Source organism: Myotis nattereri (assembly GCF_964212035.1).
Source record: "Myotis nattereri genome assembly, chromosome: 9".
Lineage (NCBI taxonomy): Eukaryota > Metazoa > Chordata > Mammalia > Chiroptera > Vespertilionidae > Myotis > Myotis nattereri.
Window position 1 is genome coordinate 453,087 of NC_138084.1, and position 12,810 is coordinate 465,896.

The 12,810-nt window shown below is 64.7% G+C and overlaps 3 protein-coding genes across 3 annotated transcripts; all 3 read right to left on the reverse strand.

Moving 5' to 3' along the window:
• Nucleotides 1-4,917: 4,917 nt before the first annotated feature.
• LOC308524714 (insulin-like) lies at nt 4,918-5,620 on the reverse strand (the record flags this gene model as incomplete). Its single annotated transcript, XM_081099269.1, has 2 exons — nt 4,918-5,027; nt 5,440-5,620. The coding sequence occupies 2 exons, from the start codon at nt 5,618-5,620 to the stop codon at nt 4,918-4,920; spliced, it is 291 nt and encodes a 96-aa protein (XP_080955395.1).
• A 2,686-nt stretch (nt 5,621-8,306) lies between these two features.
• On the reverse strand, nt 8,307-9,040 carry LOC308524824 (insulin-like; the record flags this gene model as incomplete). Its single annotated transcript, XM_081099415.1, has 2 exons — nt 8,307-8,440; nt 8,854-9,040. The coding sequence occupies 2 exons, from the start codon at nt 9,038-9,040 to the stop codon at nt 8,307-8,309; spliced, it is 321 nt and encodes a 106-aa protein (XP_080955541.1).
• Nucleotides 9,041-11,742: 2,702 nt separating this feature from the next.
• Nucleotides 11,743-12,477, reverse strand: LOC308524823 (insulin-like; the record flags this gene model as incomplete). The annotated part of the gene is made up of 2 exons (XM_081099414.1): nt 11,743-11,876; nt 12,291-12,477. The coding sequence occupies 2 exons, from the start codon at nt 12,475-12,477 to the stop codon at nt 11,743-11,745; spliced, it is 321 nt and encodes a 106-aa protein (XP_080955540.1).
• Nucleotides 12,478-12,810: the final 333 nt, after the last annotated feature.

Below are 12,810 nucleotides of genomic sequence, written 5' to 3' on the forward strand. Positions count from 1 at the left end.
CCGGCACCAGCAGGGCCAGACAGGACACAGGCTTGACCCCCGGCGGCCCCTTCCCACCCGCTGTGCCCAGCCCCGCCGGCCAGGGCTCACATACCTCAGGTCCCTCGGGACACCCCGGCCTCTCCCGAGGCGACTGGGGACACCTGGGTGTTCCCATGAGAATCCCTGCTCATCCCAGCCCCCGCCTCCTCCTCTTCCCTGTCCAGTGTCCGCCGGCCACCCACCGGCCCAGCCCCGGCCCCACTCCCGGGCGGGACCAGCTGGGGGCCAGTGCCATCCCCTCGGGGGTGTCCATGTGCTCGAGGGGAGGGGAGGCCTGGGAGGGCGCCTTGGGGCTGAGGGGACGGCTGTGGGGAGAGGGTACTGGGCCCCCCCGCAAGGGGCTGGTGCGGCCAGGCCTCCCAGAGCCCACAACCAGCAGGCTGACCTGGGCGGGGCCTCCGGGGAGGGTACAGATTGGCTTGGCCCAGTGGCTGGCAGGTTGCCAGGCCTTGGTGCGGTCAGGTCACCCGCTGACCTCCCTGGCTCCCTGGAATGCCAGGCAGTGGCCTGAGGGAGTGCCCAGGGGAGCCACCTGGGCTGCCATAGGTGCTGAGGAGGGTGAAGACCTGGACCTCGAGGGACCTGGGGGCAGATCTGGTGGTCACCGCCGGCGTGGTGCGGGGGGACGTGGCTGTCGGGGAAGGAGAGGGCGGAGGGGGGTGGTCCCGGCCTCAACCCTGGGCTGTGGGCTGTAGCCTGTGGGGGACACAGTCCGGAGGCCCAGCACGGGGTCCCAGGGGTGCTGCCTGTCCTGTCCTGTGTCCCCCAGGGCCCAGGACTCCTCCTGCCGGGTCTGGGCTGGGGTCCCGGGCTGCCGAGCCCACCCCGAGCTGGGCGGCATCTCATGCCCTCCCTCCTCCCTCTTGGCCCAGCCTCTCCCCTCCAAGGGCCCCCCTCAGGAGCGCCCCAGCAGCGGGCTTCTCGGGCCTAAAGTGGGGCAACCTCCTGAACAGCCCCATTCTGTTCCCCCAACAGCCCCCGGGGCCCGAGCGCTCGGGGCTGAGTGAAGACTCAGCTCCCTGCCAGCCCCGACCCGAGCCCCCCGAGACCCCCCTTCCCTGTCCCGTCCTGAAGCAGCCGGAGCCGGGAGTCCACCAGGGACCAGGCAGGGGACCGCGGGCACTGAAGGAGCTGGCCACCTGGAGACAGTACCCCCTGCCCAGGGCACCCGGTGAGTGTGGAGGGAGCTCAGAGGGGCAAATGCAGGAGAAAGAAAGGGGGGACTTGGAGGTGCCCCGCGGCAGCCATGGCCAAGGCGGTGGCTCCTGTGCCTCCCCCACACGCCCAGCCCACACCGCACAGACCACTCAAGCAAGGCTGGTTCAGGGGTTTATTGGGTCTTGGGGGGCAGGGAGCGGCCAGGCCCCGGGTGGCTGGGCGCGGGGGGCCTAGTTGCAGTATCTCTCCAACTCATACAATGAGCAGACGTTGATGCAGCACTCCTCCACGATGCCGCTCTTCTGCAGGAGCTCCTCCAGGGAGATGCGGTGCAGGACGCCTGTGCCACTCCGCACAAGGAGAGATGGGGGTCCGCCATCAGGGCCGCCCGAGGCCCCCCACCCCAGCCCCGCCCTGAGCAGCCCGGGGAAGAGCGGGCCCTGCCGCCCGGGATGGCCCCTGCGTTTTGCCATCAGCCCCCAGGGCCACCCCACACCCTTCTCCTGGGCCCCACAGGCATTCGGGCAGGAGAGGGGAGCACCCCCATGGCCAGGACCAGACCCCAAGACGACACTGCCGGGCAGCTGCCGTCAGAGGCAGAGGGAGCAGGCAGGTGCTTGTTGAGGGGGGATGGAAGGCAGGGAGGGGACAGGCCCGCCCTCGTGGGTCAGCCACTCTCTGCCCCTGGAGCTGACGCTGGCCAGGTAGCCGGTCCCTTTAGGATGTGACCGAGGGGCGAGGGGTGGTGGCTCACCCTGTGGGTAGGGCAGCTCCATGTGGACCATGGGATTGCTGAAGCCCCGATCTCCGCACATCATGGTCACCATATCCACCAGATCCTCGCCGCACAGGTGCTCAATCTCAGACTGCACGGGGGCGGGCGCCCAGAGGGCCAGTAGGGCGAGCAGGGGCAGGAGGCGCGTCCACAGGGCCATGGCCGGGAGTCGAGGACTGGGGACGGGAGGGGTCGATGCCAGTGAGGGGCCCGTGCCCGGCGTGGACCCCCCACCCAGTGCTCACCCTCCAGCGCTTTGAGGGAAGAGCCCGCATCCTGGACAGCCCGGAACCCTGGGCCTGGGAGACAGCCCCTTCCCAGATGGGCAGTCCCGACCCAGACGTGCAGCCTCCACCCAGGCGGGCATCCCGGACCCAGCAGCGCAACGTCCCTAACCCACCTGCTTGCTGACGGCATGTGAGTGCGGCAGGTCCAGCGGAGGGCGGAAGGCGGAGGGCGGAGGGCGGAAGGTGGAGGGTTGCCAAGCCCAGCCTCCTTTATAGCCCAACCTGCCAGGCCGGTTGGCACACCAGGGGGTGGCACATGGCCCGAGGCTGCGGCTACTCGTTCCGGACCATTTGTCCAGAGCGGAGTGTGCTGGGTGCCCAGGAACCCACCTTGGCCGTCAGCACCTCTGGGGCCGCAGGGTCATTAGGACTTTAACGAGGGGCCTGATGGCCCTGCTGTCCCCACTCAGCTGAGGACAATGTCTCCCCGTCTCCCCGGCACCAGGCCATGTTTCGATATCAGCCCTGGGGCGTGGGGACTCTTCCTGCCCAGCCCTGGGCTCCCCCCGCCCCCACCCCGCACCTCTGGTCTGCCCTCCAGACACCGGGTGGTACAACTGCAGGGCTGAGACAGTGAGGGACATCTCCTGTGTGTGGGGACCTGGCGTATATGGCATATGTGTGCTCCCCCTCTTAGCACTATGTGTTTTAAACAGGACCACCTCCCCGAGAAAGGTTTTTTCCCCAGGTTAGGGATTAACAGGACTAAAGAAGAGAATAAATCAGTAAATCCCCCTAGTGTTACAGAAATACCATGTACTACTTATGAAGAACTTGGACCAAGACTGTAGGCAATAAATTTGGGACTTGTTGGGCCCACATCCCCAGGGGTCTGCCCAACAGGGAAAGCACCAAAGCCTATCCCCCTGGAGACCCACCGACACAGGGCAGTCCCAGGGAAGGCAAGCAGCGAGGCTGTGAGGACATAACCTTTACTGGGCAGGATAATCTCCTTCAGTCACTTCCTTGTAACCTATCAGTAGAGCAGTGGCCCTGGAAGAGCCCTTGTGATGGAACACAGAGATTAACCTAGATGACATTTAAATCAATAGAACTAGATAGAGACAGGATTTTTGGCAAAGGTCAGAGAAGAAACAAGGAACTGTAGAACGTTACCCAAACCATACCATGATGTGAATATAGAGGCATGCTTATAGGATCAAATGGTATAAATACAGATGTAACAGGACAATAAGGAGAGAACCTCGCTATGATGATCACCTGAACGCTGCCTCCGTGTCCTTCCTTCTTCGCCGACTCCGTCCACACCTTTGGGAACCCCTGGACCTGCTGGGGGCTGGACCCCAATGAATGGCGCCCGAACAGGGACCCTTAGGTAAGCCTCCTTTTCCTCTAGGTAAGCCCCCCCACACTCGGGACGGACAGGACTCCACTGAAGGAAGAGGGTGGATAGTCTTCGCCGACTCCGTCCACACATTTGGGAACCCCTGGAACAGGATTCCAATAGGTAAGCCCCTCCCCCCTCCATTGAGAACCCCACACTCGGGACGGGTAGGACTCCACCTGGGTGCTGCAGACCCCCCTACAGAGGACAAGTGGGTAAGAAGGTGGGTAGTACAGACCTTAGATTGAGAAGATGTGCCATACTGAGTCTAAAGAAAAAAGACTCCGTATTGATCTTTGAACACATATGCTTGCTAGCACAGGAGTTAGGTACAGATTGGCTTGGCCCAGTGGCTGGCAGGCTGGCCAGGCCTTGGTGTGGTCAGGTCACCCGCTGACTTCCCTGGCTCCCTGGCATGCCAGGCGGGGCCTGAGGGAGTGCCCAGTGGAGCCACCTGGGCTGCCATGGGTGCTGAGGAGGGTGAAGACCTGGACCTCAAGGGACCTGGGGGCAGATCTGGGGGGACCGCCGGCGTGGAGCGGAGGGACGTGGCTGTCGGGGGGAGGAGATGGCAGAGGGGACGGGGTCCGGGCCTCAACCCTGGGCTGTGGGCTGTAACCTGTGGGGGACACAGCCCGGAGGCCCAGCACGGGGTCCCAGGGGTGCTGCCTGTCCTGTCCTGTGTCCCCCAGGGCCCCGGGTTCCTCCTGCCGGGTCCGGGCTGGGGTCCCGGGCTGCCTAGCCCACCCCGAGCTGGGCCGCATCTCATGCCCTCCCTCCTCCCTCTTGGCCCAGCCTCTCCCCTCCAAGGGCCCCCCTCAGGAGCGCCCCAGCAGCAGGCTTCTCGGGCCTAAAGTGGGGCAACCTCCTGAACAGCCCCATTCTGTTCCCCCAACAGCCCCCGGGGCCTGAGCGCTCGGGGCTGAGTGAAGGCTCAGCTCCCTGCCAGTCCTGACCCCAGCCCCCCGAGACCCCCCCTTCCCTGTCCCGTCCTGAAGCAGCCGGAGCCAGGAGTCCACCAGGGACCAGGCAGGGGTCCGCGGGCGCTGAAGGAGCTGGCCACCTGGGGACAGTACCCCCTGCCCAGGGCACCCGGTGAGTGTGGAGGAGACTCAGAGGGGCAAATGCAGGGAGACAGAGAGGGGACTCAGGGGTGCCCCGCGGCAGCCATGGCCAAGGCGGTGGCCCCTGGGCCTCCCCCACACACCCCGCCCACACCGCACAGACCACACAAGCAAGGCTGGTTCGGGGGTTTATTGGGTCTTGGGGGGCAGGGAGGGCCAGGCCCCGGGTGGCTGGGCGCGGGGGGCCTAGTTGCAGTATCTCTCCAGCTCATAGAATGAGCAGACGTTGATGCAGCACTCCTCCACGATGCCGCTCTTCTGCAGGAGCTCCTCCAGGGAGATGCGGGGCAGGACGCCTGTGCCACACCGCACAAGGAGAGACGGGGATCCGCCATCAGGGCCGCCCAAGGCCCCCCACCCCAGCCCCGCCCTAAGCAGCCCTGGGGAGAGCGGGCCCTGCCTCCCAGGGTGGTCCCTGCATTTTGCCATCAGCCCCCAGGGCAACCTCACACCCCGCTCCTGGGTCCCACAGGCATTCGGGCAGGAGAGGGGGTACCCCAATGGCCAGGACCGGACCCCAAGATGACACTGCCGGGCAGCTGCCGTCAGAGGCAGAGGGAGCAGGCAGGTGCTTGTTAATGGGGGATGGAAGGCAGGGGGGAACAGGCCCACCCTCGGGGGTCACCAACTCTCTGCCCCTAGAGCCGACGCTGGCCAGGTAGCCGGTTCCTTTAGGATGTGACGGAGGGGCGAGGGGTGGTGGCTCACCCTGTGTGTCGGGCAGCTCCAGGGGGGCCGTGGGATTCTTGAAGCCCCGATCTCCGCATGTTATAGTCATCACATCCTCCAGATACTCGCCACACAGGTGCTGGTCCTCAGACTGAGACGGGGCGGGCGCCCAGAGGACCAGCAGGGCGAGCAGGGGCAGGAGGCGCGTCCACAGGGCCATGGCCGGGCGTCGAGGACTGGGCACGGGAGGGGCCGATGGCAGTGAGGGGCCCGTGCCCAGCGGGGACCCCCCACCCAGTGCTCACCCTCCAGCGCTTTGAGGGAAGAGCCCGCATCCTGGACAGCCCAGACCCAGCAGCGCAACGTCCCTGACCCACCTGCTTGCTGACGGCCTGTGGGTGTGGCGGGTCCAGTGGAGGGTGGAGGGCGGAGGGCTGCTGGGCCCGGCCTCCTTTATAGCCCGACCTGCCAGGCCGGTTGGCACACCAGGGGGTGGCCAATGGCCCGGGACTGAGGCTACACGTTCCGGACCATTTGTCCAGAGCGGAGTGTGCTGGGTGCCCAGGAACCCGCCTTGACCGTCAGCACCGCTGGGGCCGCAGGGTCATTAGGACTTTAACGAGGGGCCTGATGGCCCTGCTGTCCCCACTCAGCTGAGGACAAGGTCTCCCCGTCTCCCCGGCACCAGGCCATATTTCCATATCAGCCCAGAGATCTGGGGGGCGCGGGGGCTCTTCCTGCCCAGCCCTGGGCTCCCCTCGCCCACACACCGCACCTCTGGTCTGCCCTCCAGACACTGGTGGTCCGGCCGCAGGGCTGGGACCGTGAGGGACATCGCCTGTGTGTGGAGACCTGGCGTGTATGAATATGTGTGCTACCCCTCTTAGCGCTATGTGTTTTAACCAGGACCACCTCCCCGAGAAACGTTGTTCCCCAGGTTAGGGGTTAACAGGACTAAGGAAGAGAATAAATCAGTAAATCCCCCTAGTGTTACAGAAATGCCATGTACTACTTATGAAGAACTTGGACCAAGACTGTTGGCAATAAATTTGGGACTGGTTGGCCCCACATCCACAGTGGTCTTCCCAACAGGGAAAGCACCAAAGCCTATCCCCCTGGAGACCCACAGACACAGGGCAGTCCCAGGGAAGGCAAGCAGCGAGGCTGGGAGGACATAACCTTTACTGGGTAGGATAAACCCCTTCATTCACTTCCTTGTAGCCTATCAGTAGAGCAGTGACCCTGGAAGAGCCCTTGTGATGGAACACAGAGATTAACCTAGATGACATTTAAATCAACAGAACGAGATAGAGACCGGATTTTTGGCAAAGGTCAGAGAAGAAACAAGGAACTGTAGAACGTTACCCAAAACATACCATGATGTGATTATAGAGGCATGCTTATAGGATCAAATGGTATAAATACAGATGTAACAGGACAATAAGGAGAGAACCTCGCTATGATGATCACCTGAACGCTGCCTCCGTGTCCTTCCTTCTACGCCGACTCCGTCCACACCTTTGGGAATCCCTGGACCTGCTGGGGGCTGGACCCCAACGAGTGGCGCCCGAACAGGGACCCTTAGGTAAGCCTCCCATTCCTCTAGGTAAGCCCCCCTACACTCGGGACGGACAGGACTCCACCGTAGGAAGAGGGTGGATAGTCTTCGCCGACTCCGTCCACATCTTTGGGAACCCCTGGAACAGGATTCCAATAGGTAAGCCCCTCCCCCCTCCATTGAGAACCCCACACTCGGGACGGGTAGGACTCCACCAGAGTGCTGCAGACCCCCCTATAGCAGACAAGTAGGGTAAGAAGGTGGGTAGTACAGACCTTAGATTGAGAAGATGTGCCATACTGAGTCCAAAGAAAAAAGACTCCGTATTGATCTTTGAACACATATGCTTGCTAGCACAGGAGTTAGGTACAGATTGGCTTGGCCCAGTGGCTGGCAGGCTGCCAGGCCTTGGTGCGGTCAGGTCACCTGCTGACTTCCCTGGCTCCCTGGCATGCCAGGCGGTGGCCTGAGGGAGTGCCCAGAGGAGCCACCTGGGCTGCCATGGGTGCTGAGGAGGGTGAAGACCTGGACCTCCAGGGACCTGGGGGCAGGTGTGGGTGTGACCGCGGGTGGGGGCGGGGGGACGTGGCTGTTGGGGGGAGGAGAGGGCGGAGGGGTTGGCGTCCGGGCCTCAACCCTGGGCTGTGGGCTGTAGCCTGTGGGGGACACAGCCCGGAGGCCCAGCACGGGGTCCCAGGGGTGCTGCCTGTCCTGTCCTGTGTCCCCCAGGGCCACGGGGCTCCTCCTGCCGGGCCCGGGCTGGGGTTCCGGGCTGCCGAGCCCACCCCGAGCTAGGCCGCATCTCATGCCCTCCCTCCTCCCTCTCGGCCCAGCCTCTCCCCTCCAAGGGCCCCCTTCAGGAGCGCCCCAGCAGCAGGCTTCTCGGGCGTAAAGTGGGGCAACCTCCTGAACAGCCCCATTCTGTTCCCCCAAAAGCCCCCGGGGCCCGAGCGCTCAGGGCTGAGTGAAGGCTCAGCTCCCTACCAGCCCCGACCCCAGCCCCCCGAGACACCCCCTTCCCTGTCCCGTCCTGAAGCCGCCGGGGCCGGGAGTCCACCAGGGACCAGGCAGGGGACCGCGGGCGCTGAAGGAGCTGGCCACCTGGGGACAGTACCCCCTGCCCAGGGCACCCGGTGAGTGTGGAGGGAGCTCAGAGGGGCCAGTGCAGGGAGACAGAGAGGGGACTCAGGGGTGCCCCGTGGCAGCCATGGCCAAGGCGGTGGCTCCTGTGCCTCCCCCACACGCCCCGCCCACACCGCACAGACCACTCAAGCAAGGCTGGTTCAGGGGTTTATTGGGTCTGGGGAGCAGGGAGCGGCCAGGCCCAGGGTGGCTGGGCGCGGGGGGCCTAGTTGCAGTATCTCTCCAGCTGGTAGAGCGAGCAGATGCCGTAGCAGCACTCCTCCACGATGCCGCGCTTCTGCAGGAGTTCCTCCAGGGCCAGGGCCTGCTGGCCGCCCGCGCCCATCTCCACCTCCCCTGCTGCCCAGGAGGAGAGATGGGGATCCGCCATCAGGGCCGCCCGAGGAACCCCACCCTGGCCCCGCCCCGAGCAGCCCTGAGGAGAGCAGGCCCTGCCACCATGGGTGGTCCCTGCTTTTTGCCATCGGCCCCCTGGGCAACCTCACACAGCCAGCCCCACTCCTGGGCCCTACAGGCATTCAGGCAGGAGAGGAGGGCACCCCTATGGCCAGGACCGGACCCCAAGATGACACTGCCGGGCAGCTGCCGTCAGAGGCAGAGGGAGCAGGCGGGGGCTTGTTGAGGGGGGATGAAAGGCAGGGAGGGGACAGGCCCGCCCTCGGGCGTCACCCACTCTCTGCCCCTAGAGCCGACGCTGGCCAGGTAGCCGGTTCCTTTAGGATGTGACGGAGGGGTGAAGGGTGGTGGCTCACCCTGTGCGTTGGGCAGCTCCCGGCGTTCCGTGGGACTGTAGAAGCCCCGATCTCCGCACACTATGGTCAGCGTATCCACCAGATCCTCGCCGCACAGGTGCTTGTCCCCATCCTGAGCGGGGGCGGGGGCGGGCGCCCAGAGGGCCAGCAGGGCGAGCAGGGGCAGGAGGCGCGTCCACAGGGCCATGGCCGGGCGTCGAGGACTGGGGACGGGAGGGGTCCATGCCAGTGAGGGGCCCGTGCCTGGCGGGGACCCACCGCCCAGTGCTCACTCTCCAGCGTTTTGAGGGACGAGCCCGCATGCTGGACAGCCCGGACCCAGCTCTGCAGCGTCCCTGACCCACCTGCTTGCTGACGGCCTGTGGGTTCCGCGGGTCCAGCGGAGGGCGGAGGGCGGAGGGCGGAGGGCGGAGGGCTGCTGGGCCCGGCCTCCTTTATAGCCCGACCTGCCAGGCCGGTTGGCACCCCAGGGGATGGCCAGTGGCCCGGGACTGAGGCTACATGTTCCGGATCATTTGCCCAGAGCGGAGTGTGCTGGGTGCCCAGGAACCCACCTTGGCCGTCAGCACCTCTGGGGCCGCAGGGTCATTAGGACTTTAACGAGGGGCCTGATGGCCCTGCTGTCTCCACTCAGCTGAGGCCAACGTCTCCCCGTCTCCCCGGCACCATGCCATGTTTCCATATCAGCCCAGAGATCTGGGGGGTGTGGGGGCTCTTCCTGCCCAGCCCTGGGCTCCTCTCGCCCCCACCCCGCACCTCAGGTCTGCCCTCCAGACCCCGGTGGTCTGGCCGCAGAGCTGGGACAGTGAGGGACATCGCCTGTGTGTGGGGACCTGGCGTGTATGAATATGTGTGCTCCCCCTCTTAGCGCTATGTGTTTTAAACAGGACCATCTCCCCAAGAAACGTTGTTCCCCAGGTTAGGGGTTAACGGGACTAAGGAAGAGAATAAATCAGTAAATCCCCCTAGTGTTACAGAAATACCATGTACTACTTATGAAGAACTTGGACCAAGACTGTTGGCAATAAATTTGGGACTGGTTGGGCCCACATCCCCAGGGGTCTGCCCAACAGGGAAAGCACCAAAGCCTATCCCCCTGGAGAACCACCGACACAGGGCAGTCCCAGGGAAGGCAAGCAGCGAGGCTGGGAGGACATAACCTTTACTGGGCAGGATAATCTCCTTCAGTCACTTCCTTGTAGCCTATCAGTAGAGCAGTGGCCCTGGAAGAGCCCTTGTGATGGAACACAGAGATTAACCTAGATGACATTTAAATCAACAGAACTAGATAGAGACCGGATTTTTGGCAAAGGTCAGAGAAGAAACAAGGAACTGTAGAACGTTACCCAAACCATACCATGATGTGACTATAGAGGCATGCTTATAGGATCAAATGGTATAAATACAGATGTAACAGGACAATAAGGAGAGAACCTCGCTATGATGATCACCTGAACGCTGCCTCCGTGTCCTTCCTTCTACGCCGACTCCGTCCACACCTTTGGGAATCCCTGGACCTGCTGGGGGCTGGACCCCAACGAGTGGCGCCCGAACAGGGAGCCTTAGGTAAGCCTCCCATTCCTCTAGGTAAGCCCCCCTGCACTCAGGACGGACAGGACTCCACCGTAGGAAGAGGGTGGATAGTCTTCGCCGACTCCGTCCACACCTTTGGGAACCCCTGGAACAGGATTCCAATAGGTAAGCCCCTCCCCCCTCCATTGAGAACCCCACACTCGGGACAGGTAGGACTCCACCAGGGTGCTGCAGACCCCCCTATAGCAGACAAGTAGGGTAAGAAGGTGGGTAGTACAGACCTTAGATTGAGAAGATGTGCCATACTGAGTCCAAAGAAAAAAGACTCCGTATTGATCTTTGAACACATATGCTTGCTAGCACAGGAGTTAGGTACAGATTGGCTTGGCCCAGTGGCTGGCAGGCTGCCAGGCCTTGGTGCGGTCAGGTCACCCGCTGACTTCCCTGGCTCCCTGGCATGCCAGGCGGGGCCTGAGGGAGTGCCCAGAGGAGCCACCGGGGCTGCCATGGGTGCTGAGGAGGGTGAAGACCTGGACCTCGAGGGACCTGGGGGCAGATCTGGTGGTGACCACCGGCGTGGTGCAGGGGGACGTGGCTGTTGGGGGGAGGAGAGGGCGGAGGGGGCGAGGTCCCGGTCTCAACCCTGGCCTGTGGGCTGTAGCCTGTGGGGGACACAGCCTGGAGGCCCAGCACGGGGTCCCAGGGGTGCTGCCTGTCCTGTCCTGTGTCCCCCAGGGCCCCGGGGCTCCTCCTGCCGGGTCCGGGCTGGGGTCCTGGGCTGCCTAGCCCACCCCGAGCTGGGCAGCATCTCATGCCCTCCCTCCTCCCTCTCGGCCCAGCCTCTCCCCTCCAAGTGCTCCCCTCAGGAGCGCCCCAGCAGCGGGCTTCTCGGGCCTAAAGTGGGGCAACCTCCTGAACAGCCCCATTCTGTTCCCCCAACATCTCCCGGGGCCCGAGCGCTCAGGTCTGAGTGAAGGCTCAGCTCCCTGCCAGCCCCGACCCCAGCCCCCCGAGACCCCCCCTTTCTCTGTCCCGTCCTGAAGCCGCCGGGGCCGGGAGTCCACCAGGGACCAGGCAGGGGACCGCGGGCGCTGAAGGTGCTGGCCACCTGGGGACAGTACCCCTGCCCAGGGCACCCGGTGAGTGTGGAGGGAGCTCAGAGGGGTCAGTGCAGGGAGAAAGAGAGGGGGGACTTGGGAGTGCCCCGTGGCAGCCATGGCCAAGGCGGTGGCTCCTGTGCCTCCCCCACACACCCCGCCCACACTGCAACGACCACTCAAGCAAGGCTGGTTCAGGGGTTTATTGGATCTGGGGAGCAGGGAGCAGCCAGGCCCAGGGTGGCTGGGCACGGGGGGCCTAGTTGCAGTAGTTCTCCAGCTGGTAGAGCGAGCAGATGCTGGTGCAGCACTGGTCCACGATGCCGCGTTTCTGCAGGAGCCCCTCCAGGGCCAGGGCCTGCGGGCCGCCTGCACCCATCTCCGCCTCCCCCCCTGACCAGGAGGAGAGACAGGGATCCGCCATCAGGGCCGCCTGGGGACCCCCACCCCGGCCCCGCCCCGAGCCGACCTGTGGAGAGTGGGCCCTGCCGCCTGGGGTGGTGCCTGCATTTTGCCATCGGCTCCCAGGGCCACCCCACACAGCCTGCCTTGCTCCTGGGCCCTACAGGCATTCGGGCAGGAGAGGGGGGCACCCCCAAGGCCAGGACCAGACCCCAAGATGACACTGCCGGGCAGCTGCCGTCAGAGGCAGAGGGAGCAGGCGGGGGCTTGTCTGAGGGGGGCTGGAAGGAAGGGAGGGGACACGCCCGCCTTCGGGGGTCACCCACTCTCTCCCCCTGGAGCCGACGCTGGCCAGGTAGCCAGTCTCTTTAGGATGTGACCGAGGGGCAAGTGGTGGTGGCTCACCCTGCGGGTCGGGCAGCTCCCGGCGGTCCTTGGGTGTGTAGAAGAAGCCGCGCTCCCCGCATACCAGGTACAGAGCCTCCACCAGGTGCGAGCCGCACAGGTGCTGGTTCACGAAGGCCTGGGCTGGGGCGGGTGCCCAGAGGGCCAGCAGGGCGAGCAGGGGCAGGAGGCGCGTCCACAGGGCCATGGCCGGGCGTCGAGGACTGGGGACGGGAGGGGTCGATGCCAGTGAGGGGCCCGTGCCCGGCGGGGACCCCCCACCCAGTGCTCACCCTCCAGCGCTTTGAGGGAAGAGCCCGCATCCTGGACAGCCCGGAACCCTGGGCCTGGGAGACAGCCCCTTCCCAGATGGGCAGTCCCGACCCAGACATGCAGCCTTGACCCAAGCGGGCATCCCCGACCCAGCAGCACAGCGTCCCTGACCCACCTGCTTGCTGACGGCCTGTGGATGCAGCGGGTCCGGGTGCTAGGCTGGGGGCTGCTGGGTCCAGCCTGCTTTATAGACCCACCTGCCCGGCCG